The sequence below is a fragment of the Macaca nemestrina genome, chromosome X (assembly GCF_043159975.1).
Source record: "Macaca nemestrina isolate mMacNem1 chromosome X, mMacNem.hap1, whole genome shotgun sequence".
In the NCBI taxonomy this organism is placed as follows: domain Eukaryota; kingdom Metazoa; phylum Chordata; class Mammalia; order Primates; family Cercopithecidae; genus Macaca; species Macaca nemestrina.
In genome coordinates this window covers 508,266-534,528 of record NC_092145.1, presented here as the reverse complement: position 1 = coordinate 534,528, position 26,263 = coordinate 508,266, and the positions used below count along the sequence as shown (strand labels likewise).

At 42.7% G+C, this 26,263-nt stretch overlaps 1 protein-coding gene across 1 annotated transcript; it reads right to left on the bottom strand.

The window, feature by feature from the left end:
* Nucleotides 1-23,619: 23,619 nt before the first annotated feature.
* On the bottom strand, nt 23,620-25,340 carry LOC105467982 (40-kDa huntingtin-associated protein). Its single transcript, XM_071088831.1, has one exon. It carries the CDS (start codon nt 25,311-25,313, stop codon nt 24,195-24,197), a length of 1,119 nt encoding a protein of 372 aa, XP_070944932.1. The 5' UTR covers nt 25,314-25,340; the 3' UTR covers nt 23,620-24,194.
* Between the last annotated feature and the right edge of the window lie 923 nt (nt 25,341-26,263).

The window sequence follows — 26,263 nt, the reverse complement described above, 5'->3', positions numbered from 1 at the left end:
CCCACCTTGTTGCTGGTAGCTGGCTGGAATTCCAAGCCAGTGGGTCTTATCTTGTGAGGTGCCATGAAAGTGTGGCTCACAGAACAATGCTGTTCAGCTCCCTAGGTTCCACCCCCTTCCTAGGGGTATGTGCAGCTCTCTTGCCCTGCATGAGTTGTAGACATGTATGTTGGGGATCCTGAGGCTGGAGTATGTAAAGCTACTGGGTCTCTTTGTGTGCCTGAGCATCTGCTCTGCCAAGACTCCACACAACTCTGTGTGTCAGCCCGAAGGCCCTGATGGGCTCACAAGGGGGTCTCCTGATCAGCAGATTGCAAAGATACATGGGAAGAGCGTGGTTTCCAGGGGTTGCACAATCACTCACTGCTTCCATTGGCTGGGGGTGAGGGTTCCCTTGGCTCAGTGTCACTCCTGAGTGAGCCATTTCCCCACCCTGCTTATCTTCGTGCTCCATGGGTCGAGTTGTCCTAATCAGTCCCACTGCAAGAACCTGGATATTTCAGTTGAAGGTGCTGTATTCACTTGCCTCTTTCATTCCTCTCTCTGAGCGCTGCAGACCACAGCTGCTTCTAATTAGCCTTCTTGGCCCCTTTGACAAAGGACTCTTAGTAAGAGGACCCCAGGGCAGGGGTTAAAAACACGTTGAACTATGTTTAAATAGTAGCTTTACTACTTACTCTCTAGTATCTTCACCTTTCTGATACTCATTGCTTTTCTTTTGAAAAATGTGGATAATAATTTTACTGAGCTCATAGGGTATTTTTGAGGATTAAATAAGATAAGTTTGGCAATAAGCTTAGAATAGTAGGCTGCCTATATACTTCCTCAGTCAGAATTGGATGAGAAATTTGGGTAGAATGGATTTTGCTAGTAGAAGTTCAGGAAGAGAGAGGAATATTAATAGATTCACTTGGAGGGAAGACGAGAGGCAGAAGCAAAAGATAAGGATTTATAGTAACTTTTGCGATATCATAGCATGCGAAAGGTAGATATCTGTGTCACATGGCTGTCCCTAGCTTAAAAAGAGCCTGAAAAAGCAAGCGTCTCAACTGGGGTTGAGTACATTATTACCACAAACAAAATTAAGGCTCCTATTAGTAAAGAAAGGTAGAAATAAATACTGGGTAGTCAATAAAGTGTCTGACACAGTCTCATAAGATAGGCAATAATAGTATAGTGTGCTTGTTTTCAAAGTAGAAGTAAAAGGTGACTTCCAGAAATCACATTGTTCTCTATTTCATTCAGACTCTACTTGGTGTTGTTTCTAATACTTTAAGAAATTTATTGTCAAGCTAGACATGGTTCACATGAGATTTTAAAGTATGGTGAGAAGTTTGGAAATTACTTAGGAAGTTTCTCAATTTAGGTTGAGAAAATTTGTTTGTAGTGCAAGAAAGTCACTGTCCTTAAATATCTCATAGATTATTATGAAAAAGAGGACTCAGACTTGGTTTTTTTATAACTCCTAGTGATAGAAGTAGAATTAATAGGCAGAAGTTACAACAGGGAGACCAGGAATTCATTCAACATGAGGAAACACATTTAATCAATATAACTATTCAACAGCCACATAACAAATACCCTATTATTAAAAGTGTTTAGGAAGATTCTAGATGACTGATTACTGGGAATCTATAAAAGATATTTAGGCACTGTATGGGGATTTAGCAGAGTTGAAATTTGAGGTCCTTTATAAGAACCTAGAAGTACTTTGGGAGTTATACAGTATTTTTCTCCATTATCTACCTCCAACATTCCCCGAGCCTAACTAAAGAAAGTCCTGAAGAAAGATATAGCTCATGCATGCTATGGAGAGCAACTGGGGATCATCTACCCACAAAAGGCATCTATCATTATCCCTTCTGGTTTTTATGGTCGTAAAGTCTCCAAGGAAAACTTTTGCCCAACTCGAATTGGTAGGACCAGTGAAAATGCCAACTGTGTGTCAGTCACAACCAGACAGGTAAGATGCAACTTCTCAGAGAGTAAGAGTCTAGATAACTCTACATTCAAAAGTAAAATACCCTGATTTTATTTGAGAAAGGAACTGATTGGATCTGTAACTACCAGGACAAGGTAAATAAAATAAAAAAGAAAGAAATTAGTCCTAGATGGTTTTCTTACAACATTTGGATTAGAATTTTGATCTTAGTTACATGATCTTAATTTGGCCAATTTCTTTCCTCTCTTATAATAATGGCTGACATTTATTGAATAGCTAATATGTGCCAGGTATGTTGCTTGGCACAGCATAAGCATTCTAGCCATTAATCTACATAATAACTCTATGAAGTAGGTACTATTTTTTAAACCATTTTAAGGATGAGGAAACAGAATCAGGTGGATGAACTGATTCTCCTATAGCTCCACAGCTAGTAAGTGACAGAGGTCATTAGTGACCTAGATGGGAGCTGGACTAAGGGATCTACCAGTTGGAAAGCTTTCTGACTGACCTATTATTTTGTCTTATTCTGTTTAAAAAAACACACTCTCCATCTTTCCTTTCTCAATAGAAATTCACTCAGTCTTATTTCTGATACCACCAGCTTCACTGAGGTCATTAATGATCTCCATGTTGTTAAATCTGATGGACACTTTGATGTCATTATCTGACCTAACTCCTTAGGTTTATTTGACACAGCCTACCAGTCTACCTTTTTTTAAACACTCAATTCCCTTGGCTTCCATGTTACCATGCTCTCTTGATTTTCTTCTTGCCATTCAGTGTGCCCTCTCCCATTTTAATCAGCCACAAATATTATTGAGCTATGTGGTATTCCTAATCATTTCCAGAGCCAGAGTACTCAGCTTGTCCATATAGAAAAATCTTTAATTTCTGTAGTAATTGGATTTGAACATTGTTTTTTACTTAACTTGTGCTGGGAATTACTATCTCCATGAAATACAAAGAAATAAAATTTTATGGATATAATTTGTTAATAGTCATAGAGCAAGTAAATGACAGAGCTATAATTCACAGTTTTAATTTTCATGTCTGATCTATCTAGCTATCATCTATCTGTCTATATCTTTTCAGTGTTCATTGAATAGAACTTCTAGATGTCAGAGTAAAAGGAAACATGTTATTGAAAAGTAATTGTAAAATTCAGTGGTGGAAATGATAACATTATTGTGCACATCACAGTTTTATTTCATAATTTCTCTTCTCTTCGTAAGAAACTCATGGATGAGTGCCAGGACCAACGCTGGTATCTGATATCTCTGAATAGTTGAGTATTTGGACCAGATCCATGTCCTGAGACATATAAGTAGCTTCTTGTGTCTTATAAGTGTAGACCAGGCAAGTTTCACAGAGGTATTTAAAATTAAGAGGGGATTTATCAAAAAAGACTGTAGTCCTGCATAGTTTGTGGACTCATTTCTAAGTGCTATGTCTGTGTTTTAATGTTTAGTAATTTTTAAATCAATGCATAATACCTTAAGCTATATAACCCACAGACACAAAATACTTCTTGGTTACAGAGATATTTTATATTTTATAATTAGAGAAAGATCTGAAATCTATCCAAAAGTAACCGCCACTTTCACTGTAATATCTCATTTTGTAATGTTTGGATTGTAATCCTTCTGAAAATTGATTTCTGCAAGTTCAACTGACTCTATATTTATCCTCATTTTAAGGAAATGTAAACTGTCAATGCTTCCAGACAGCTTAAAAATATACATGTTAGAATATAGAGTTGAATTTGAAAGGGAAGCTAAAGTATCAGCCTTGTTTCCTAGAGAACTACCAAATAAAGACAATGTGTGAGAATGGCACGCTGAGGCTTCAGTACAGAAATACATCTGTCCTGGCAATTTTCTCTGCAAGTTATGGCAAATTCTTAGGGGAAAACAAAAATGTGATATAATGAATAAAAATGGACCAGTCACAGGTATGTTGGAAATGGGAGACATGCAAAACCTGCAATAAAGTTTTTCAAATTATTTGTTTAATGTTAGTGGTTTACTGAGCTTTAAATAAGGGACTAATATTGTCCAGATCACCATGATACTCAATATATGGGCAATGTAATGGGACTAGCATTGTTTTGGTGTATAATGATATATACATTCTTAACTAGTTAAAATTATATTCTGAGTAAGAATATAATCTTGATCAGCTAGTTCATGGCCAAATAAATGTTGTTTTTGAAAGCTACACCTGATACGTATTTCTGGGCTGTTTCCCAGGACAGTGTGGGTAGAAAATACTGCTTGGTTCTTAAGCGTGCAAACTCAGTAGCTTCTTCCCAGTCCAGCTTATCCTAAAGTGTGTTCCACAGAAAAAAATTAACATTCTTAAGAATTCCATTGGAAAACCCAGTTATATTGACTTATTTTCAATTAATAATGCAACACTATATCACAGCATTATTGCGTAGTGTGCTTCAGCATTAGCTATCATATACAGGGTCTGTATGGAATTCTCAGTGATGTAATTTCTGTCTGTGGCCTAAATCCTTCTCATTTTTGGCAATGCTGCCCTGTAATTGTTATTGCATTGTATTAGTTCCTGCTTGTGGTATATTCATGATCTGTAGGATACAAATCTCTTGAATGCTTAGGCCACAAAGTTTTGAATAACCCTTATTGATTTGCCTCAACCTCAGTATAAAGAGGAAATCTTCATAAATATTTTTCATAATGCACAGGATTTTGTAGCTTTACCTCTAGTCCAGTAGTTCTCAACCAGCAGTGATTTATACACCCTCCCCAAGTCGTTGGCTATGTCTGAAGATATATGTGATTGTCACAACTGAGGGGTAGGGAATGCTATAGGCATCTAGTAGGTAGAGTCCAGAAATGACTCTAAACATCCTACAATGCACAGAACAACACCCTGTAACTAAGAGTTATTTGGCCCCAAATGGCCCCTGAGGTTGAGAAATTCTGTCCCAGTGATAAGAGCATAGCAGATACCTCCAATCTAGCTCCTTCACCTACATTTCAATTACTTCTTCCATAACCAACAGAAGGAATTAAGCACTAAAATTCAAAATATTTCTTTTTTATTTTAGTCATCGTATTTTTCAAAGTCGCTTGGTAGCACTAATATCTTTAATTGCTAAATTTGTATGGTTACCGAAAATCTAAAACAACGCATTTTAAACTCTATATTTAGAGCAGTAAAAAACTGAGCTATTGGAACTTGGAGAAAATTGGCAATTTTTAAAACATTCATAAATAAAAATTGTACTGTACTTTTTCAAGTACAAAAAACTGCGAGAACTTGTTTTACTCATTTCAGAAGACAAAAACCCAATACTCATCATTATTTGATATTTGCCAATAACCTTGGAGGTGCTGTGGCATTGCTTTCTAAGGAAGATAAATTATGATGCCAGTCTCTCTGCACCAAAAAACAATTCTGAACCTGGCATAGCACTAAAGCCTGGCAGTATGACATGGTAGAAAAAAACAAGATTACTCTTTCCATTTCACAATCATGTGCATTTGTTGTTGCTGTCAGCATGTGTTTTTCTGTCATCCCCACACCCTCAATTTCTTTGTAGAGAATTATCTCCTTTGGATATGGTCTAAAGGAACCAGGCCCTCTCCTAGCCAAAGAGCAGGTGTGCTAGCCAAGTCAGGCCAATCCAGTACATATTTCTTCCATGATATTTGCATCTCAAGCAAAGTGACAAAAATGTTAACGATATCCTGATTCATTTGCTTCAGTGGTGGCAACCTGAATAGACTGTTTTTACTGCAAGATCCTCTTTTTAGTTCTATTTCCTTGAGACCTCAAAGTGTTTTGCATCAGTTTCTTTTTTATGTCTCTCGAGCCTGCATTACAGAAATATCAGTTATCGTTCTGCTATCTATTTTACCTCCCTTTCAAGTTCCCAACCCTCAAATTATTTTGTTTGTTCAAATCATTACCAACAGAGTGCTTCGTTCCTGGTGCTCTACAAGGACTATTGAGGCCATGTCAAAAGAAATAAAACCCTCCATTGTTTGCAGATACAGCTATTTTGGGGAAACCTTGTTTCCCAGGAGTAAAGAAACAGTTACAAGCCTCCCACACATGTGGTAAGAAAAACAAGGTACCACTACCATTTAATAAATTACTGTAGAATAAACTATAATAGTATAAATTATATTTTACAATACTGTATTGCATTATTCAGTTTACAAGTTTTGACACCTAAGTTTCTCACTTGACCATTACAATAATCCTGTGAGGTAGGTATTAATATAATTCTCATTTTATACAAGAGCAAAGGTTCAGAAAGAAGTAATCTGCTCAAGGTTACACAGCTAGTAAGTGGTTTGGCTCCATAACTGTGAGATATCAGGTGTAGAGCCAAACCACTGTGAGATATCCTATATGGAACCTGTGAGATATGTGAGATATGATATCTTACTTATATCTCAGAGTGAGGGCAGGGCCAGAGGTAAATATTAGGAGCTGTATCAATTGGGGTTGTTAGGTGCAAGCAGTAGAGGCCAATCCTAGCTGACTGAACAGAAAGGGAGTTTATTAAAAGGACAGTAGAGATCTCATAGAAGTTGTTTAAGGGAATGTAGAACCTGGCTCAGCTATACCTAAGAAAAATGCCTCAAATCACACCTTAGAATTCTCTGATTAGATACAAAAATTAGCTGGGCATGGTGGCGCATACCTGTACTACCAGCTACTCAGGAGGCTGAGGCAGGAGAATCACTTGAACCAGGTGGAGCTTGCAGTGAGCCGAGATTGTGCCACTGCACTCCAGCCTGGCAACAGAGCGAGACTCTGTCTCAAAAAAAAAAAAAAAAAAAAGTCTGATTAGAAAAATGATTACACCACTGCCACCAGAAAGAGAAATCTTCTTATATCTTTAGTTTCCAAGTCAATCTGGCACAGACACATCTGATTGAGGGAGCTTAGGTTATGTGGCCACTGCCTAGCTGTAATGCAGATTAGGCAAGTTAGCATCTAGAATTTTCATCCCTTGTAGTAGGAGGTACATTTTGCTTCCCACCAAAACCCATGAGGTGGGGTAATTTTGCATTCATAGAAAGGGATTAATATTTTGGGCAGCCAAAACAGTTGGCAATATCCAAAATAATCTAAGCTGTGATGTCTCAATTTCAAAATACACCCTTCACTGACTTAAAATGTTAAAGTCCCACCTAACCCAACATAGCTATCCCTTACATTTTTTTCCAGCATTATTGAGGTATAATTGACAAATCAAATCATATATATCCAAGGTATACAGATTTGATATATGTATACTTTGTGCAATAATTACCACAATCAAATTTATTAACATATCTGTCATCATCATAGTTACCATGTTGTGTGTGCATGTGCTAAGTGCATTTAAGTGTGTAAGGACACTTATAATCTGTTCTCTTACCAAATTTCAAATATTAACTGCAGCCACCATGCTGTACATTAGATCATCAGAACTTATTCATCCTGTAACTGAAAGAGAAATACCATATGATCTCATGTGTGGCATCTCACCATTTCCCCCACTCTCCAGTCCCTGGCAAACACTATTCTATTCTCTGCTTCTATAAGTTCATCCTTTCTAGATTCCACATGTGAGATCATATGGTATTTCTCTTTCTGTGCCTGAATTACTCATTTAGCCTAGTGCCCTCTAGGTTCATCCATGTTGTCACAAAGAGCCATAAACTTGTGTCAACATTAAGGTGGTTTCCTTATTTTGGCTATTGTGAAAAATGGAGCAAGGAACATGGGAATGTAGATATCTCCTTGAGATTCTGGTTTTATTTTCTTTGGATGTATACCCAGCAGTGGGATTGCTGGATCATATGGTAGTTCTGTTTTTAATATTTTGAGGAAACCCCTTACTGTTTTCCACAGAGACTATATCAATTTATGTTTCTATCATTTGTACAAGGACTCCCTTTTCTCTGCATCCTCACCAACACTTGTCTTTTGATAATAGTCATTGTAATGCGTATGATCTCATTGTGGTTTTAATTTGAGTTTTTCTGATGATTACTGATTTTGTGCATTTTTCATATACCTGTTGGCTATTTTACATCTTATTTGGAAAAATGTCTATGAAGTCTTTTGCCCATTGTTTAATTGGGTTATTAGTTTTTTGTGGGGTTTCTGTTATTGAGTTATGTGAGTACCTTACATATTTTGGATATTAACCCCTTATCAGATACATAGTTCACAAATATTTTCTCCCATTCTGTAGGTTGCCTTTTAATTTTATTGATTTTTTTCCTTTGCTGTGCAGAAGCATTTTAGATAAAGTCTCATTTGTTCATTTTTGCTTTTGTTACCTGTGCTTTTGATGTCAAATCTACCTTTAATATATCTTAAAATATGCTAACATTTGCCCTAAAAAGTAGATTATATTTATCCCACTAATATTCATAGAATAGGGGAAATCCCCAAACAATAGGTTGATATAGGATGGTGATAACTGTTGTGTATAGTTGGAAAAGAAGAGGGAATAGGACAAAATCCTAAGGAATATTATCACTGAAGGGACTTGCAGAGAAAAAGAAACTTTCAAAGGGGACTAAGGAGAGATAAGTGAAGCAGGAAGAAAATGAGAAGAATGTGGTGTGATAGCATAGAGAAAGAAGACAATTACGTATTTAAATTATGGAGTTAATATAATAGCAGAGAGTCTAGGGTAATTCACTTAACCTTCATTAATCTTCTTTACTCAATCTCAAACAGCAAACTTTCTCCAACAATTTTTTATTGTATTTCATTTTTATATATTTTGGAGATATAATTTTTGTACCCTAAAACATCAATTTTAAAATAAAAATTCCAGGGGGCGGTTCCAAGATGGCCAAATAGGAACAGCTCCAGGCTACAGCTCCCAGCATGAGTGACAGAAGATGAGCAATTTCTGCATTTCCAACTGAGGTACCGGGTTCATCTCACTGGGGCATGTCGGACAGTGGGTGCAGGACAGTGGGGGCAGCCCAGCAAGCCAGAGCTGAAGCAGTGTGAGGCATTGCCTCACCCAGGAAGTGCAAGGGGTAAGGGAATTCCCTTTCCTAGGCAAGGGAAACCATGACACACAGCACCTGGAAAATCAGGTCACTCCCATCCTAATACTGCGCTTTTCCAAGGGTCTTAGCAAATGACACACCAGGAGATTATATCCCGCGCCTGGCTCAGAGGGTCCCACGCCCATGGGGCCTCCCTCATTGCTAGCACAGCAGTCTGAGATCTAACTGCAAGGTGGAAGTGAGACTGGGGGAGGGGCGCCCACCATTACTGAGGCTTGAGTAAGTAAACAAAGTGGCAGGGAAGCTCGAACTGGGTGGAGCCCACCACACCTCAAGGAGGCCTGCCTGCCTCTGTAGACTCCACCTCTGGGGACAGGGCATAGCCAAACAAAAGGCAGCAGAAACCTCTGCAGATTTAAATGTCCCTGTCTGACAGCTTTGAAGAGAGTAGTGGTTCTCTGAGCATGGAGTTTGAGATCTGAGAACGGAAAGACTGCCTCCTCAAGTGGGTCCCTGACCCCCGAGTAGCCTAACTGGGAGGCACCCCCCAGTAGGGGCAGACTGACACCTCACACGGTCGGGTACCCTTCTGAGACAAAGCTTCCAGAGGAATGATCAGGCAGCAACATTTGCTCTTCAGCAATATTCACTCTTCTGCAGCCTCCACTGCTGATACCCAGGCAAACAGGGTCTGGAGTGGACCTGCAGTAAACTCCAACACACCTGCAGCTGAGGGTCCTGACTGTTAGAAGGAAAACTAACAAACAGAAAGGACATCCACACCAAAACCCCATCTGTACATCACCATCATCAAAGACCAAAGGTAGATAAAACCACAGAGATGGGGAAAAAATAGAGCAGAAAAGCTCAAAATTCTAAAAATCAGAGTGCCTCTCCCCCTCCAAAGGAATGCAGCTCCTCGCCAGCAATGGAACAAAGCTGGATGGAGAATGATTTTGACGAGTTGAGAGAAGGCTTCAGATGACCAAACTTCTCTGAGCTAAAGGAGGAAGTTCAAACCCATCGCAAAGAAGCTAAAAACCTTGAAAAAAGATTAGACGAATGGCTAACTAGAATAAACAATGCAGAGAAGTCCTTAAATGACCTGATAGAGCTGAAAACCATGGTATGAGAACTATGTGACAAATGCACAAGCTTCAGTAAACGATTTGATCAACTGGAAGAAAGAATATAAGTGATTGAAGATCAAATGAATGAAATGAAGTGAGAAGAGAAGTTCAGAGAAAAGAGAGTAAAAAGAAATGAACAAAACCTCCAAGAAATATGGGATTATGTGAAAAGACCAAATCTATGTCTGATTGGTGTACCTGAAAGTGATGAGGAGAACAGAACCAAGTTGGAAAACACTCTGCAGGATATTATCCAGGAGAACTTCCCCAACCTAGCAAGGCAGGCCAACATTCAAACTCAGGAAATACAGACAATGCCACAAAGATACTCCTCGAAAAGAGCAACTCCAAGACACATAATTGTCAGATTCACCAAAGTTGAAATGAAGGAAAAAATGTTAAAGGCAGCCAGAGAGAAAGGTCGGGTTATCCACAAAGGGAAGCCCATCAGACTAACAGCAGATCTCTTCACAGAAACTCTACAAGCCAGAAGAGAGTGGGGGCCAATATTCAACATTCTTAAAGAAAAGAATTTTCAACCCAGAATTTCATATCCAGCCAAACTAAGTTTCATAAGTGAAGGAGAAATAAAATCCTTTACAGACAAGCAAATACTGAAAGATTTTGTCACCACCAGGCCTGCCCTACAAGAGCTCCTGAAGGAAGCACTAAACATGGAAAGGAACAATCAGCACCAGCCACTGCAAAAACATGCCAAATTGTAAAGACCATCAATGCTAGGAAGAAACTGCATCAACTGACGAGCAAAATAACCAGCTAACATCATAATGACAGGATCAAATTCACACATAACAATAATAACCTTAAAAGTAAATGGGCTAAATGATCCAATTAAAAGACACAGACTGGCAAATTGGATAAAGAGTCAAGACCCACCAATGTGCTGTATTCAGGAGACCCATCTCACATGCAGAGACACACATAGGCTCAAAATAAAGGGATGGAGGAAGATCTACCAAGCAAATGGAAAACAAAAAAAGGCAGGGGTTGCAATCCTAGTCTCTGATAAAACAGACTTTAAACTAACAAAGATCAAAAGAGACAAAGAAGGCCATTACATAATGGTAAAGGAATCAACAAGAAGAGCTAACTATCTTAAATATATATGTACCCAATACAGGAGCACCCAGATTCATAAAGGAACTCCTTAGAGACCTGCAAAGAGACTTAGACTCCCACACAATAATAGTGGGAGACTTTAACACCCCACTGTCAACATTAGACAGATCAACGAGACAGAAAGTTAACAAGGATATCCAGGAATTGAACTCAGCTCTGCACCAAGCAGACCTAATAGACATCTACAGAACTCTCCACCCCAAATCAACAGAATATACATTCTTCTCAGCACCACATCGCACTTATTCCAAAATTGACCACATAGTTGGAAGTAAAGCACTCCTCAGCAAATGTAAAAGAAAAGAACAGAAATTATAACAAACTGTCTCTCAGACCACAGTGCAATCAAACTAGAACTCAGGATTAAGAAACTCACTCAAAACCGCTCAACTACATGGAAACTGAATAACCTGCTCCTAAATGACTACTGGGTACATAACAAAATGAAGGCAGAAATAAAGATGTTCTTTGAAACCAATGAGAACAAAGATACAACATACCAGAATCTCTGGGACACATTTAAAGCAATGTGTAGATGGAAATTTATAGCACTAAATGCCCACAAGAGAAAGCAGGAAAGATCTAAAATTGACACCCTAACATCACAATTAAAAGAACTAGAGAAGCAAGAGTAAACACATTCAAAAGTTAGCAGAAGGCAAGTAATAACTAAGATCAGAGCAGAACTGAAGGAGATAGAGACACAAAAAACCCTTCAAAAAATCAATGAATCCAGGAGCTGGTTTTTTGAAAAGATCAACAAAATTGACAGACTGCTAGCAAGACTAATAAAGAAGAAAAGAGAGAAGAATCAAATAGACGCAATAAAAAATGATAAAGGGGATATCACCACCGACCCCACAGAAATACAAACTACCTTCAGAGAACACTATAAACACTTCTATGCAAATAAACTAGAAAACCTAGAAGAAATGGATAAATTCCTGGACATGTACACTCTTCCAAGACTAAACCAGGAAGAAGTTGAATCCCTGAATAGACCAGTAAGAGGCCCTGAAATTGAGGTAATAATCAATAGCCTACCAACCAAAGAAAGTCCAGGACCAGATGGATTCACAGCCGAATTCTACCAGAGGTACAAGAAGGAGCTGGTACCATTCCTTCTGAAACTATTCCAATCAATAGAAAAAGAGGGTATCCTCCCTAAGTCATTTTATGAGGCCAACGTCATCCTGATACCAAATCCTGGCAGAGACACACACAAAAAAAGAGAATTTTAGACCAATATCCCTGATGAACATCGATGCAAAAATCCTCAATAAAATACTGGCAAACTGAATCCAGTAGCACATCAAAAAGTGTATCCACCATGATCAAGTGGGCTTCATCTCTGGGATGCAAGGTTGGTTCAACATACACAAATCAATAAACATAATCCAGCCTATAAAAAGAACTAAAGACAAAAACCACATGATTATCTCAATAGTGCAGAAAAGGCCTTCAACAAAATTCAACAGCCCTTCATGCTAAAAACTCTCAATAAATTCGGTATTGATGGAACGTATCTCAAAACAATAGCTATTTATGACAAACCCACAGCCAATATCATACCGAATGGGTAAAAACTGGAAAAATTCCCTTTGAAAACTGGCACAAGACAGGAATGCCCTCTCTCACCACTCCTATTCAACATAGTGTTGGAAGTTCTGGCCAGGGTAATCAGGCACGAGAGAGAAATAAAGGGTATACATTTAAGTCTTTTATTCATCTTGAGTTATTTTTTGTGTATGGTGTAAGGAAGGGGTTCAGTTTCAATCTTTTGCATGTGGTTAGCCAGTTATCTTAACACCATTTATTGAATAGGAAATCCTTTCCCTGTTGCTTGTTTTTGTCAGGTTTGTCAAAGATCAGATGATTGTAGGTGTGTGACCTTATTTCTGGGCTCTCTATTTTGTTCCATTTGTCTATGTGTCTGTTTTTGTATGAGTACCATGCTGTTTTGGTTACTGTAGCTCTATAGTATAGTTTGAAGTCAGGTAACGTGATGCCTCTAGCTTTGTTCTTTTTGCTTAGGATTGCCTTGGCTATTTGGGCTCCTTTTTTATTCCACTTGAATTTTAAAACAGTATTTTCTAGTTCTTTGGAGAATGTCACTGGTAGTTTGATAAGAATAGCATTGGATTTATAAATTACTTTGAGCAGTATGGCCATTTTAACTATATTAATTCTTCCTATCTATGAGCATGGAATGTTTTTCAATGTTTTGTTTGTGTCATCTCTGATTTATTTGAGCAGTGTTTTGTAATTCTCATTGTAGAACTCTTTTCACCTCCCTAGTTAGCTGTATCCCTAGGTATTTTATTATTTTTGTGGCAACTGTGAATGGATTTGTATTCCTGATTTGGCTCTTGGCTTGGCTGCTGTTAGTATATAGGAATGCTATTGATTTTTGTACATTGATTTTGTATCCTGATACTTTGCCAAAGTTATCACCTGAAGGAGCTTTGGGGCTGAGACTATGAGGTTTTCTAGATATAGAATCATGTCATCTACCAACAGGGATAGTTTGACTTCCTCTCTTCCAATTTTCTTTATTTCTTTCTCCTGCCTGATTGCTCTGGCCAGGACTTCCAATACTATGTGAATAAGAGTGGTGAGAGAGGGCATACTTGTCTTGTGCCAGTTTCTCAAGGGGAATGTTTTCAGCTTTTGCCCATTCAGTATAATGTTGGCTGTGGGTTTGTCATAGATAGATATTATTTTGAGATATTTTCCTTCAATACCTAGTTTATTGATAGTTTTTTTTTAACATAAAGGGTGTTGAATGTTATCAAAAGCCTTTTCTGCATCTATTGAGATAATCATGTGGTTTTTGTCTTTAGTTTGGTTTATGTGATGAATCACATTTGTTGATTTATATATGTTGAATTAACCTTGCATCCCAAGGATAAAGCCTGCTTGATGGATTAACTTCTTTGATGTGTTGCTGGATTTGGTTTGAAGTATTTTGTTGAGGATTTTTGCATCGATGTTCATCAAAGATATTGACCTGAAGTGATTAGTGACTCAATTTCTTAATTCATTATTGGTACGTTCAGATTTCCAACTTCTTCATGATTCAATCTTGGTTGGTTATATGTTTCTAAGAATTTATCCATTTTTTCTAGATTATCCAATTTGTTGAAATATAGTTGTTTCTTGTAGTCTCTTATGATCCTTTGAATTTCTGTGTGATTACTTGTAATATCTCCTTTTTCATTTCTGATTTCATTTATTTGAGTCTTCTCTCATTTTTTAGTTAGCCTATGTGATGGTTAATACTGATTGTCTACTTGATTGGATTGAAAGATGCCAAGTATTGATTCTGGGTGTGTCTGTGTGGGTATTGCCAAAGGAGACTAACATTTGAGTCAGTGGACTGGGAAAGACAGACCCACCCTTAATCTGGGTGGGCACCATCTAATCAGTTGCCAGCATGGCTAGAAAATAAAGCAGGCAGAAAAACGTGAAAAAAAAAAAAAAAGAGAATGGCCTAGCCCCCCAGTCTACAGCTTTCTCCCATGCTGGATGCTTCCTGCCCTTGAACATTGGACTCCAAGTTCTTCAGTTTCAGGACTGAGACTGGCTCTCCTTTCTCTTCAGCTTGCAGACAGCCTATTGTGGGACCTTGTGATTGTGTGAGTTAATACCTAATAAACTTATACACACACACACACACACACACACACACACACACACACACTATTAGTTCTGTCCCTCTAGAGAACCCTGAGAGATTTTGGTACCAGGAGTGGTTCCAGAGGAAGAGAATATTAAGGATGGAGTTCTTTCGTTGGTTTTGGGGTTTCTGGAGTTGGCTGCTTAATATGATTAGACTCAAAAATGCTAAGGACTCTACTTCTAATAGTATGGAGAACACTGATAGTCCTTGTCATAGACTGTTTAGAGAGTTATGCAAAATAAATGCATTTAACACTCCTGATTCACCGCTTGTGAGAGGCAAGGAATTTAGTGACTCTATACATCATACCTTTGGTCTTATATGGGGAACCAAGGAATATAATGAAGCCAGGTGGTTGCTCCTAAGTTCAGCGGACAATGTGATGAAAGAAAATGATGAACTAGGGGATTTTATCTCCTGGCTTCAAAAACAGATACTGAGCCTCAAATCTGCTAAGACTGCCCTGAGTGAGAGTCTTATCTCTTGTAGAGAAAGAGCTGAAATTGTGGAAAAACAGACACAGGCTCTTATCACGTGAGTGGCTGACCTGCAACCAAAGGTGCATGCATAGCCTTACCAGGCATCTACTGTTAAATTGAGGGCATTAATTGGAAAAGAATGGGACCCTATGACTTAGAATGGGGATGTGTGGGAGGACACTGATGAAGCTGGGGACACTGAGTATGTAAACTCTGATGAACCTTTTTTGCCAGAAGAAACAGCTTCCCCATCCCCAGTAGTGGCAACATCCCCTCCCTAACCCATGCTGCCATCAGCCTTTCCACCTTTGCCTGAAGAGATAAACCCTGCGCTGCCTGAGGCAACAGTGATGGCCTCCCCTGAGGCAGTTGCCAGGCAAGATACTGTTGATTCTCCTCAGCAGCCAATCCCAATACCCCTATTTGCTTCTAGACCTATAACTAGACTAAAGTTGCAGTGGGCCTCTAGAGGTGAGGTTGAGAGTGTGACCTATGAGGAGGTGCACTATACTCAAAAAGAACTGCTTGACTTTTCTTACGTATATAAACAGAAATCTGGAGAACAGGCATGGGAATGGATATTAAGGGTGTGGGATAATGGTGGAAGGAACATAGAGTTGGATCAGGCTGGATTTATTGATTTGAGCCCACTAACTAGGGACTCTGCAGTTAATGTTGCAGCTCGGGTAGTTAAAAAAGGTTCTAATAGTTTATTTGCTTGGTTAACTGAAATATGGATTAAAAGATAGCCCACTGTGAGTGAGCTGAAATGCCTGATCTCCCTTGGTTTAATGTAGAGGAAGAGATCCAAAGGCTTAGGGAGATTGGGATAGTGGAGTGAATTAGTTAATTTAGACCTACTCATCCCACCTTGGAGGGTCCAGAAGATATACCCTTGACCAATGCCTTGAGAAATAGATTTGTGAGGGCAGCACCTGTATCTTTGAAGCGCCCTATAATTGCCCTTCTCTGTATGTCAGATCTAACAGTGGACCTATTTGGATTTTGGAGGCAATACATTCCTCATTCAGGTGTGTTACTCTGACCCATTTATCGAGTGACCCAAAAGGCTACCAGTTTTGAGTGGGGTCCAGAACAGGAAAAGGCTCTGCAACAGGTCCAGGCTGCTGTGCAAGATGCTCTGTCACTTGGGCCATGTGACCCAGAAGATCCAGTGGTGCTTGAGGTGTCAGTGGCAGATAAGGTTGCTGTCTGAAGCCTTTGGCAGGCCCCCATAGGTGAATCACAGCAGAGGTCTCTAGTATTTTGGAGCAAGGCCCTGTCATCTTCTGCAGATAACTACTCTCCTTTTGGGACAGCTCCTGGCCTGTTACTGGGCTTTGGTGGAAACTGAACGTTTGACTATGGGTCACCAAGTCACCATACCGCCTCAACTGCCTGTCATGAACTGGGTGCTGTCTGACCCATCTAGCCATAAAGTGGGTCATGCACAGCAGCATTCCATCATCAAATGGAAGCGGTATATATGCGATCGGGCTCAAGCAAGTCTTGAAGGCACAAGTAAGTTACATAAGGAAATGGCTCAAATGTCCATGATCTCTACTCCTGCCACCCTGCCTTCTCTCCCCCAACCTTGCACCTGTGGCCTCATGGGGAGTTCCCTATGAGCAGTTGATAGAGGAAGAGAAGACTAGGGCTTGGTTCACAGATGGTTCTGCACAATATGCAGGCACCACCCAAAAGTGAACAGCTACAGCACTACAGCCCCTTTCTAGGACATCCCTGAAGGACAGTGGTGAAGGGAAATCTTCCCAGTGGACATAACTTTGAGCAGTGCACCTGGTCGTGCACTTTTCATGGAAGGAGAAGGGGCCTGAAGTGTGATTATATACTGATTAATGGACTGTAGCCAATGGTTTGGCTGGATGGTCAGGGTCTTTGAAGAAGCATGATTGGAAAATTGGTGACAAAGAAATTTGGGGAAGCGGTATGTGGATGGACCTTTCTGAATAATCAAAAACTATGAAGATATTTGCACCCAATGTGAGTGCTCACCAATGGGTAAACTCAGCAGAGGAGGATTTCAATAATCAAGTGGATAGGATGACCCGTTCTGTGGACACCACTCAGCCTCTTTCCCCAGCCACCCCTGTCATAGCCCAATGGGCCCATGAACAAAGTGGCCATGGTGCCAGGGATGGAGGTTACGCATGGGTTCAGCAACATGGACTTCCACTTATCAAGGCTGACCTGGCCACGGCAACTGCTGAGTGCCCAATTTTCCAGCAGCAGAGACCAACACTGAGCCCTCAATATGGTACCATTCTTTGGGATGATCAGCCAGCTACCTGGTGACAGGTTGATTATATTGGACCTCTTCCATCATGGAAGGGGCAGACGTTTGTCCTCACCGGAATAGACATTTACTCCGGATATGGGTTTGCCTATCGGCACTCAATGCTTCTGCCAAGACTACCATCTGTGGACTCACGGAATGCCTTATCCATCATCATGGTATTCCACACAACATTGCCTCTGACCAAGGCATTCACTTTACAGCTAAAGAAGTGTAGCAGTAGGCTCATGTTCATGGAATTCACTGGTCTTACCATGTCCCCCATCATCCTGAAGCAGCTGGATTGATAGAATGGTGGAATGGCCTTTTGAAGTCACAGTTACAACATCAACTAGGTGACAATACCTTGCAGGGCTGGGGCAAAGTTCTCCAGAAGGCCATGTATGCTCTGAATCAGCATCCAATATATGGTACTGTTTCTCCCATAGCCAGGATTCACGGGTCCAGGAATCAAGGGGTGGAAGTGGAAGTGGCACCACTCACCATCACCCCAAGTGAAGCAAAATTTTTGCTTCCTGTTCCCACAACATCACATTCTGCTGGCCTAGAAGTCTTAGTCCCAGAGGGAGGAATGCTGCCACCAGGAGACACAACAACGATTCCATTAAACTGGAAGCTGGATGGGAGCGGTGGCTCATGCCTGTAATCCCAGCACTTTGGGAGGCCGAGGCGGGCAGATCACCTGAGGTCAGGAGATCAAGACCAGCCTGGCCAACATGGTGAAACTCCATCTCTACTAAAAATACAAAAAAATTAACCAGGCATGGTGGCAGGTGCCTGTAATCCCAGCTACTTGGGAGGCTGTGGCAGGAGAATTGATTGAACCTAGGAGACGGAGGTCGCAGTGAGCTGAGATCGTGCCATTGCACTCCAGCCTGGGCAACAAGAGTGAAACTCTGTCTCAAAATAAGGAATACATAGAAACCCTGAACAGACCAATCACAAGCAGAAAGACTGAATCAGTAATAAAAAGTATATTGCCAACCAAAAACGCCCAGGTCCAGATAGATTCACAGCTGAATTTTACCAGACATTCAAAGAAGAATTGGTACCAATCCCACTGAAACTATTGCAAAAGATAGAGAAAAGGGGATCCTCCCTAAATTATTCTGTGATGTCCGTATCATTCTAATACCAAAACCAGCAAAGAACATAACAAAAAAATAAAATTACAGACCAATATCCCTGATGAACACAGATGGAAAAATCCTCAACAAAATACCAGCTAAACAAATCCAACAGCACATCAAAAACACAATACACCATGATCAACTGGGTTTCCCAAGGATGCAGGGAAGGTTTAACATACACAAGTCAATAAATGTGATACACAACATAAACAGAATTAAAAACAAAAACCATATGATCATCTCAATAGAGGCACAAAAAGCATTTGATGAAATCCAGCATCCCTTTATGATAACCCCCCCCCCCAGCAAAATAGGCATAGAAGGGATTTGTTTAAAAAACAAAACAAAACAAAACAAAAAACAGCTATATATGACAAACCCATAGCCAATATCAAACTAAATAGGAAAAGGTGAAAGCATGCCCCCTGAGAAGTGGAACATGCCCACTTTCACCACTTCTATTCAACATAGTACTGGAAGTCCTAGTCAGAGCAATCAAGCAAGAGAGAGAAATAAGGGTCATCCAAATTTAAAAAGAAAAAGTCAAATTATCACTGTTTCTTAATGATACGGCCATATACCTAGAAGACTCCTCCAAAAGACACCTAGATTTGATAAACAAGTTCAGTAAAGTCTCAGGTTACAAAATCAATGTACAAAAATTGGTAGCACTACTATACACCAACAATTACCAAGCTGAAAATCAAATAAAAAACTCAATCTCTTTTACAACAGCTGCAAAACATTTAATACCTAGGAATATACTTAACCATTTAATACCTAGGAATATACTTAACCAAAGAGGTGAAAAATCTCTACCAGGAGAATTACAAAACACTGGTGAAAGAAATCACAGATGACACAAACAAATGGAAACACATCCTATGCTCATGGATTTGAAGAATCAATATTGTGAAAATGACCATACTGCCCGAAGGAATCTAGAGATTCAGTGCAATTCCCATCAAAATGCTAACATTGCTTTTCAAAGATTTAGAAAAAAACAATCCTAAAATTCATATGGAACCAAAAAAGAGCCCAAATAGCCAGAGCAATCATAATTAAAAATTAAAATATGGAGGCATGACATTCCTGGACTTCAATTTATAATACAAGGCTATAGTTACTAAAACAGTATGGAACTGGTATAAAAGTAGGCACATAGAACAATGGGACAGAACAGAGAACCCAGAAATAAAGCCAAATATTTACAACGAGCTAATCCTCAAAAAAGCATACAAAAACATAAATTGGGGAAAGGACACTCGATTTAATACATGGTGCTAGGAAAACTGGCTAGCCACATGTAGAAGGATGAAACTGGATCTGTATTTTTCACCTTATACAAAAATCAATTCAAGATGGAAAAAAGACTTAAATTTAAGACCTGTAACCATACAAATTATAAAAGATAACCTTAAAAAATGTCTCTGGATATTGGCCTAGAGAAAGAATTCACGACTAAAAACCCCAAAAGCAAATGCAACAGAAACAAAAATAAATGGGACCTAATTAAACTAAAACACTATGCACAGCAAAAGAAATAATCATCAGAGTAAACAGATAACCCACAGAATGGGAGGAAATATTTGCAAATTATGCAGCCAACAAAGGACTAGTATATAGAATCTATAATGAATGCAACAAATCAGCAAGAAAAAAATGAAAATAATCCCATCAAAGAGTAAGCAAATAACATGAATAAACATTCATCAAAAGAAGATACACAAATGGCCACAAAACATATGAAAAAATACTCAACATCACTAATCATCAGGGAAATGCGCATTAAAACCACAATGAGATACCACCTTACTCCTGCAAGAATGGCCATTATTAAAAAGTCAAAAAAGCAGTAGACGTTGGCGTGGATGTGGTGAAAAGGGATGGTGCATACACTGCTAGGTGGGAATGTATAACCTCTATGGGAAATAGTATGGAGATTCCTTAAAGAACTAAAAGTAGATCTACCACGTGATCCAGCAATCCCACTACCGGGTATCTGCCCAAAGGAAAAAAAGTCATTATATGAAAAAGACACATGCACACATGTGTTTATTTCAGCACAATTCACAAATGCAAAGATATGGAACGAACCTAAGCACCAATCAACCAATGAGTAGATACAGAAAATGTGGTATGTATACACCATGGAGAACTACTCAGCCATAAAGAGGAACAGAATAATGTCATTTGCAGCAACTCGGATGGAGCTGGAGGCCATTATTCTAAGCGGAGGAACTCAGGAATGGAAGACCAAATTACCCTATGTTCTCACCCGTAAGTGGGAGCTAAGCTATGAGAATGCAAAGACATAGAGAGTGAAATAACGGACTCTGGAAACACAGAAGGGGGAGAGTGTGAGGGTATGGGATTAAAAAAACTACATATTGGGTACAATGTACACTACTCGGGTGATGAGTGCACTAAAATCTCAGAATTTACCACTATAGAATTCATCCATTTAACCAAAAACCACTTGTAAGACAAAAGTTATTGAAATTAAAAAAAAAAAAAAAATTAAACAGTTATTGAGCAACTACTATGTTCTGGGTTCTAATTCAGGGGTGGGCAAACTATAGCCCCAGAATTTGGCCCACAGCCTGCTTTTGTACGGACTGAGAGTTAAGAATAGTTTTTACACGTTTAAAGGATTGCAAAGACAAACATACAAAGAAACAAAGAAGACTGTGCAACAGAGATCATCTGCGGTCTGTAAAGACTAACACATTTCTATCTGGCCCTTGACAGAAAGAGTCTGTGGGCTGCTGGTCTCCTCTAACGGTGATAGAGATGCCTACACGGTTAACATTAATCCTTGGCACCAGAATCCTCAGCACCTAGGAACCAGATCTTGCCTAATACACTAATTTCAGTCTTGATCACCTTCCTCCGGCGTAGCGGTTCTCAAACGTCTTTGTCTTTGTGCTATTCGCGTATAAAATATTCTTTCATAAGCAACACTTCTCCTTTTAGGAGTGCCTCATAATGGGGAGAAGGGGAACCCCAACACCCTTTAAGGGTTCACTGCTTCGCTGCCACCATTTCCGACGGTTTACACTGTTTTAAATGTGGATCTGGAATTGTTTTCAAGTTAAAAAGCAAAGGAATCATGTCCTCTGAAAATATTTGCTTTTGGCATGCTATAAATCAGTGTTGACTTTTGATATTGATGTGGTACATTAGGAGGGAATTCTCAAAAATGCTGAAATCTGGCCCCGGCCCAGTTATCACTGCTCTTAAGTTTCTGAGGGAGATACATGAATGAGCCCACGGCAAATGGAAAATGAGGAGTTTCAGTGTTTCCTAGAATTATGCTCAGCTACCCAGTACCTGACTGTCTGGTTATCCTTCCCTTCACCTCCCTGATGCAAGGAGTTTGGACCAGAGGCCTAAGGGGGCTTCTCCTGAAGCCCAAATCCCAAACTGGTCACCAGTCATGCTCCGTAACTCCTAAACCTGACAATAAGCCAGCCGGCCAGGTCTGCAGCCCGGGTTAAGAGGAGCATACCAGGAAACAGCCAAAGAGCAAAGGACCATGAGCCCTTCAACCGCTTTTACAATAATTTGGGCTAGGCGTTCAGGGCTCCGTAGGACCCTTCCTGGCAGCCAAGTGAGAGTGAGAGAAAGAGGAATGACGGTGCTTCCCGTTACTTCCACACTGTTGAAATAGAAGTAGAAGCAGAAAAGAACACCCTACAAGTCCCACCCATTTTGAGGCACTCAACTCACAGTGACAACCCTCCACACCTCTCCCCCGCAAAAAGACGCATAACAAAAACACCTACTCCAAACTGTGTCCTTATATCTCAGCCCTGAAGATCAGTATTGTGTGCCACTTCGGCCCAAAGGATGCATTTCCCCAGGGTTGAAAGTCTGAGAAAGAGGCTATATTCCGAAGGGTTCTTGGTGTCACCATCAAAAGGATCAAAAAGACGCAATAAATAAGAAAACAGCTTAGTTGGGTTGCATGCTCCATTTGAGCCAGTAAGCCTTGGAAACTTAAGTGTTTTCAAATGGAACGCCATCCTGCTTTTGGGGAACACGGAGGCTGCCTTGCAGTCACATGATCGCACACCACCAAAGGGCCACGCACTCTGATTTCACCCACTTAACTAAAAGTTGCAGCAAAATCCCTATTACAGGCCAGGCGTGGTGGCTCATGCCTGTAATCCCAGCACTTTGGGACCCCGAGGAGGGTGGCTCATTTGAGGTCAGGAGTTGGAGACCAGCTTGGCCAACATGGTGAGACCCCGTCTCTATTAAAAATACAAAAATTAGCCTAGCATGGTGGTGCGCGCCTGTAATCCCAGGTACTCTGGAGGCCGAGGTAGGAGAATCGCTTGAACCCAGGAGGCGGAGGTTGCAGTGAGCCGAGATCACGCCACTGTGCTCCAGCCTGGGTGACAGAGTGAGACTCCATCTCGGGGATGGGGGGCGGGGGGAATCCCTATTACAAATAAAAGCTGTTGTGATCCACACTGCATATACCTCTGGGAAAAGAACCGGAACCGTGAATTCCAATGCAAATTGATGCATCGGCACCGGACCCGCTGCATTGGACACGTTTGCATTGCAGTCACCCCAGTACGGAGCACATCACAGATGATCTCTGCAGGTTCGTTGCCCTGGGGCAGGTTCGTTGCCCACATAGGAGGCAGGCATAGTGCAAATTTCAAAGGAACGAACACATCCTGGAGCCCAAAGAGCTATCTGGTTCTGCTTCTGGCCTCCTGACAAGTAGGGAAGAGAGTCACATTTTATAGACGAGGGACACCAAAACCACACATGAGGAGTGCAAGAGTAGCTTTATCATGGATTTAGGGCTGTGGTTACAAGGAAGCTGTAAGGAATAAAATGACTCCCCTGCCACGAAGACGTACTGTGCCGACGAGTGGAAGGAGAAATGTGGCCATTACAAAGACACAGAAATACGTTCAGAAATGAGGGGCAGGATGAAATCATCGAGGGTAGGTATTTAGAGGGAGAGTGCCGTGCAAAATAAAATCCTCACTATGAAACAAAGGCGGAGGCAGGAGGCTGCGTTGGGTGGAAGAAGCAGAGGAAGGAGACGAAAGGGACTGTCATTTTCATGTCGTGGCTTTTTAGAAGATGGCGGTGTCCTCTACTCTGATTCTATCAAAGTGTGTTCTTGGGATGCAGGTAACGTTCAGCCAACGAAATAATTCCTATGGCGGCAACAGGAATAACAAAACGCAGAAGCGGGAACGATGTCTTTTTTATTCCTCCCCAGGTGCAAACGTGGATGTGTGAGGTTTGGTAACAGGCAAAGTCATCTGGTTCACGTGACTGATGGGAATCCCCTGCGGTCTGGGCAAAAAGTCACTGGGTGAATGGGATGGATCAGACTCCCTGTCCTGAGGGGGAGACGGTTTCTTGCAGAACGAGGTGAAGGAGGTGGTTCTGCTCAGCAGTCAACAGTGGCCACATCTCCACCTGCAGCGACTTGATGGCTTCCGTGTCCTTTTCGTGGGCAGCCATGACCAAAGACTGGAGCAGCAGAAAGAGCTCCTCGGGAAGCTGGCCGCTGCTCTCCTGCCCGTGGCTGTCAAAAGCCTCCCAGGAGTACTTCTCCAGGGTCTGGGCGTGCTCCGGCAGCAGCTTGGCCGGCGGTGGTTGTAGGAGGAGCAGCAGCAGCACGCGGGACACCTCGCAGCGGACCAGCACGTCCGAGAAGGCGCCCAGGGCGGCGGGAGAGGGCGCCGCCGAGCCGGAGTTTGGAGGAAGCAGCGCGGCCGGTAGGGCGGGGGTCGCCCCGGTCCCGGGCCCGGGCTGGGGCCCCGGCGGCGGGGGCGGCGGCAGTGACTGCACCGGGTGGCTGCCGTGCTCCCGCGCCAGGCGCTGCATGCGCGTGAAGACCGCCAGGGCGCCGGTGTAGTCGCGCGCCAGCAGCTGGCAGGAGGCGGCCTCGCCCAGCGCCTGCAGCGCGGCCAGGGGCAGCTGGGGCAGCTGGAGCTGGGCGGCGCGCTGGAAGTGACCGGCGGCGGCGGCCGGCTGGCCCAGGTCGCGCAGGGCGGCGGCCAGCTCGAGGCAGAGGGCGGCGGCGGCGGCCGGCTGGCCCAGCTCGAGGTGCAGACGCACCGCGGCGCCCAGGGCGCTGGCGGCGGCCTGCAGCGGCTCCCCGTAGGCGGCGGGGCAGACCAGGCGCTGGCGCGCGTCGCGCTCCTGCCGCAGGAAGAGGCGGGCGGCCTCGGTGAGGGCCAGCGCCTCCCCGGGCCCGTGGAAGAGCGCCTGCTGGCAGCGCGCCACCGCCAGCTGGCACCAGGCCGCGTACGGCAGACACTCCTGGGCGCGCAGCTCCCGGCCCAGCTGTCCGAACTGCTCGCCGGCCTCCGCCACGTTCGGCTTCCGCAGGAACCGCTTCTTCAACTTGTTCGATACCAGCCGGTAGCGGGCCAGGAAGTCCCCGGCCTCGGGTCCCGGGCCGGCGCCGCCGCCCAGGCCGGCCGCCGCCGCCGCCATGCTCGCCGCCCCAGGCACTTCCGGACGCGCTGCCGCAGCTGGCGGACGGGCGGGACGGGGCGGGGCGGGGCGGGGCGACGTGCCCTGCGTCCCCCTTGGCGGGCTGCCGGCGTGCCGGCGCCCGCTCCCCAGCCCGAGCGTGCCCCTTGCCCTGGTGATGTGCAAAGAGCGGGATCGGAGGCGGGGCCTGGCCGGGCTGTGAGCGGCGCATGCAAATCCAGGGTCTCGGGGATGCGGAGCCAAGACCCTGGGAAGGTACGCGGGGCCTGGCCGGGCGCCAGCTGCTGCTAGCTCGGCTGCAATGCAGATGGTCTCGCTTGCTGAAGGCCTCCCACAGCCTCTCCATCTGAACATGACCCAAACTAAACTCGTGACCCTAATTCCGTGTCCGTGCATTTCTCGACTGTTTTCCCCCCACCGCTCACTCCTCCATCTTCCTGTCCAGGGCCCCTTGCCAAGCGCCGGGTCCACCTCTCCGTCCCCAGCCCGGTTGCCTTTAGGAGTCCATCCTGTCGCAAGGCTGCAGTCATGGTCTTGAGGCCCACCCGCCCCAACGAACGCCATCATGCTGAGGACTTTCCCGGGCAGGCCCTGACTTGCTCGGAACCAGCGGGGGTGTCCCCTTCCCACCCAGGGCCAGTCCCCTGCACTGTCACCGGGAGGGACCGCTCCTCTGTGCCATCCCTGACTCCCACCCAACCCCAGACCCCCACCACCTCTCCATCCCTCCAGCTGTGGAGGTCTCACAACCCCCCACCCCACTCACCGCCCACGCCCCCAACACACCCCATGTCACCGCCCAGCCCCCCCCCACCCCATGTCACCACCCACCCCCCCCACCCATCTCACCGCCCACGCCCCCCCCACCCCAAGGCAAAGTGACTGAAGCAGGCAGGTGGGTTCCTTTAAACATTTTATTGACAGAATTAATGAAGACCCAAGACTTTGGG